The sequence below is a fragment of the Mus pahari genome, chromosome 8 (genome assembly GCF_900095145.1).
Source record: "Mus pahari chromosome 8, PAHARI_EIJ_v1.1, whole genome shotgun sequence".
Classification (NCBI taxonomy): Eukaryota; Metazoa; Chordata; class Mammalia; order Rodentia; family Muridae; genus Mus; species Mus pahari.
This window is the reverse complement of record NC_034597.1, coordinates 105,230,625-105,234,724: the sequence shown is the minus strand read 5'-3', so window position 1 is coordinate 105,234,724 and position 4,100 is coordinate 105,230,625. Positions and strand designations below refer to the sequence as shown.

The following is a 4,100-nucleotide window of genomic DNA, read 5'->3' as shown; positions in this document are numbered from 1 at the left end:
AATGCATATCCTCATGCTTGCACAGCAAGCCTTCAAACCCACTGAGCCACCTCCCCAGCTCTGATCTTTCCTCCTTGGTGATGTGGACTGTCTTGAAATCCTTATAGTCGGTATGACTATAGCTGTGTCATCTCATGGCGTCTTTTCTACATGGTTATTGCAGCACCCTGTCTGTCTGTGTGGCTTAGCCTGTGTGTGCTGGGTCAGCATTCTGTCCTTGCTGTCTGTCTGTGTGGCTTAGCCTGTGCATGCTGGGTCAGCATTCTGTCCTTGGGCTTCATCCTCAGCCTAGGTTTTCCTTCTTTTGAAAAACCTATGTGGTCATCCTTGGCATTTACCCTCTTGCTGTCTTTCAGAGACTAGCTAGGAACTGGTTTCTTTGCCCTCCCACTGCTGCTTTGGAAGGTAGTGTATCTGTGGGCACCTTGTACAGTGCAATCAGCCTTTCAGAGTGTAAACTCCATAAACCTTTGCCCTCTTCCCGGGGCATGCACCTTGGCTTTGCTTATGTCCAGCCTTGTTTTTAGCTAAGATTTTCAGTCTGCTGTATTTAGTTTGTTTTTGTTTTGTTTTCAGTTCCACTGTAGATCAGTCTTAGTGTTTTCTATAGCACTATCTATGTCATCAACAGGTGTGTTTGAGCTTTGCAAATGATGGTTTTCTCATTGTCTTTTAATCCAGTCATATGTTTCATCAGAATTCTAAGCGGGTTCTTCATATCAGTTCTTAGGGCGCCTTGAGCTGCAGCTGATGCTGGCAGCCAGTCGGGTGCTATCTAGTTACCCATGGACTGGGGCCTGTTGTACTTACCTGGTCCCTTCTCTTTCTTTAAAGTATCATTATGGATTCATGGGGTTTTAACACACAGGGGAAGCCTGCCTGCCTGCCTTTCTTTCTTTCTTTCTTTCTTTCTTTCTTTCTTTCTTTCTTTCTTTCTTTCTTTCTTTCTTTCTTTCTTTCTTCCTTCTTTCCTTCCTTTCTTCCTTCCTTCCTTCCTTCCTTCCTTTTTTTGTTTGTTTGTTTGTTTTTGACAAGGTTTCTCTGTGTAACCCTGGCTGTCCTGGAACAGGCTGACCTCAAACTCGCAGAGATCCACTAGCCTTTGCCTTCCTAGTACTGGATTAAAGGGGTGTGCTACTTTTATTTCTTGTTTGCTTTAGTCGGTTGTGGTGGTGTGGTTTTGGCATTCACACCTACTGTTAGCCACTGGCAGCAGCGTTTGGTTGCCTCTTGCGTCCTCTTTGGCATAGCCTTAGTAGCCTTTGACACTGTCCTAGTCTCTGGTAAAGCAGGACGTCCTGTGCCAGTCTTCATGGTTTCCCAGCATGCTCTGCCTTTGACACTGTCCTAACATGGCTTTTGGTAGGCACAAATTTTTCTTAACCTACTTTAATAAGGGTTCAACCTCTCCTCTAGCCCACCACTCAGAAGTAGTGAAAGAGAAAAGATATTAGGGCTGGGGTTGGGGGAAGTAGACCTGTTTAGAAATAGTTCTTTGGGGGCAAGCCCAATTTTCATTTTCAGGATATCAGCAATTCAGTCCAATAACAAATACGAGTCAGCAGACCAGTCCACTTGGTAGTCACGACCCACGAACCAGCAAGGGCAGTTCAATCCAGAAGAAACTGCAAGGCTCACCAACTGGCCTGAGTCCACTGCAGAAAACTGCCAGAAACCGCAGGAACTTCACGAGAAGTTCTTTGGTGTATTTCTCTCTATGACATCATCACAAGTGAAGCCCAACTATATAGTGTATGGCAGACCAATACCTGTGTGCTGTCAGCAAAGAAGAGTGATGCAGAGCAAAGTGAACCAGTGCTTGAGCTCCCACTGTCTGTGGGATCACATTTATGTTCCTTCCAAACATCATGAATCCTTTCACATGTCTGCTGTAGCAAAACATTCTTTCACCTGTGTCTGCTTCAGCAAAACGTCCTTTCATCTGTGTGCCCCAGCTAAACCTATTTTGTTATAATTGACTTTCCAAAGAAACCAAAAATTTCCACATTCAGCTTTTCTTCTGTGTATGTCCCCTTAGCGTCAGTTTTGGGTGTAAATTTTATTCTTGTAAGGACACATGTCTGGATTAAAGGGTTCATTTCGACTGAATCACATCTGGAAAACCTGTCTCCAAACATGGTCATATCCTAATGTGCTAAGGGAATAGGTTTAGTTCATAGGTTTGGATTAAGGGATAAATGTATATCAATTTGGCTACATATCACCAGATTGCCTTCCTCCGATTTTGAATACATTGTTGTCGACCAGTGGTTCTTAGTCTGTATGTCTCAACACCCTTGAGAGGAGAATGACCCTTTCATTATAGGGGTCACATATCAGATATTGTGCATATCAGATACAGTGGCAAAAATAGAGTTAGGAAATAGTAATGCAAATAATTCTCCAGTTGGGTGTCATCACAACATGTGGAACTGTATTGAAGGATCTCAGAATTAGGAAGGTTGAGAACCACTGCTGTAGCCCAGTATGCAGAGTGTGTTCATCCACCTTGCTTAGTCTTACCACTAAAATATCTTTTCATAATTTTTAAGTACTATCTTATTTTGTGTATGTTCCTGAGTGTGTGCATGCCCACTGTATGTGTGCAGGAATCTATGGCAGTCAGAACTGGCATTATTTCCCCTAGAACAGGGGTTGCACATGGTCATTAGCTACCATCTGAGTGCTGGGAATTGAATCTGGGTCCTCTGCAAGAGCCTAACCACGGAACCATCTCTACAGCCCCTGGCTTCAGATATTTATTTTTCATTAGTCTGATAAATAAGAGTTTTAAATTTGAGTTTTCTTTTATTGTAAGTGAAGTTGAGCATTAGTAGCTCAAGGACCATTGTTTAAACTATTTGTGTCCTGTATGTGTACTACTTCAGGGCGAGTCTTACTTGGATTTATAAGTCTTTTGTAAATGGTTGATATGGCCTGTTTATCTCCTGTAAGTTCAAGTAGTTTTCCCGCCTTGTCGTATATTTTTTATTTTGTTTCTAGCTTAGGCTTTTCTGTTTTGCTCTCCGGCTCCTCTGCATCCCCGTCCTGGCTGCACTGGGGACCAGCATCACACGTGCTCGTGGGCCTCTTCCTCCACCGATTGACAGCCTCCTGTGCCCACATGCCCATCTTAACCGTCTGACAGTGGGCATGTGAAGAGGGTGCTCAAGGGCCCAGGCTACGATGTGTTCTGACAGAGTATAAGCAGCTGGTTCCTGAGGTGCATGGTTTTGCTGGTTGTCTATCTTGGTTGATAGATTAGGTCAGATAATCATTTCTCCTAATTTTCATGTCTCGCCCCATGATGCATCTGGTTTTACTCATAGGTGGCCCAATTATGCACAGATATAAGGTAGTCAATAGGTAACTGATCCTAAGAGTTTACTAGGAGGCCGTTGTTCACCTTTCTTCACGAGCATCCCAGTTCATGCTGGATTGGCCTTTCTGTCTTGTATCCAGATATATCAGGAATATATTTGAGGAGAAACTATCTAAATGTGGTTATGTTTAGGGGTGGACTATTGTTCAGAGAGTTGTGTACGTATAGTCAGAAGCAGTGTAGCCCAAAGCAGGAGGAGTTTGGTGGGTTTTAGGTTGCTAGATGCCAAGTGCAGTATTAAAACAAGAGTGGGATGCATGGCCAGGATAAGTAAGGTGCCAGGCTCCATGTCACCCTTTCTTGTGCTGTTTCCTAACCTGCTGTAGCTGTGGTGAGCAATAGGCAGTGAGCACTCTGACACCCAAGTCAGTCAGTTCGCATTTGGTTTTTCCCATGAACAGAAAGAAGTATTGTAGCTTTTCTCTCGTCTCTTTTAGATCTTTCATTTGTCCGTGCCTTTGAGTTTACATACGTCAATGTTTATGGTACTCATGTTTTGGTAAATGCTGCTTATGAAGCTGGAGTGGAGAAATTTATTTACGTCAGCACAGATGAAGTTTATGGAGGCAGTCTCGATCAGGTAAGCTCAGGGAGGATATTCTGCTTACTGGGTACCAGCATGGACGTTTGTCTGACTAAGGTTCACTTACTGGGTACCAGCATGGACGTCTGTCTGGCTAAGGTTCACTTACTGGGTACCAGCATGGACGTCTGTCTG

General features: G+C 43.8%; 1 protein-coding gene across 2 annotated transcripts in view; it reads left to right on the top strand.

The window, feature by feature from the left end:
- Tgds (TDP-glucose 4,6-dehydratase) overlaps positions 1 to 4,100 on the top strand; it is a 23,816-nt gene that overhangs the window by 8,896 nt on the left and 10,820 nt on the right. For both annotated transcript variants that reach the window (XM_021203466.1, XM_029541872.1), the window contains exon 5: positions 3,820 to 3,962. In XM_021203466.1, the coding sequence (XP_021059125.1) occupies positions 3,820 to 3,962 (143 nt within the window). The remainder of the gene's footprint in view (positions 1 to 3,819; positions 3,963 to 4,100) is intronic.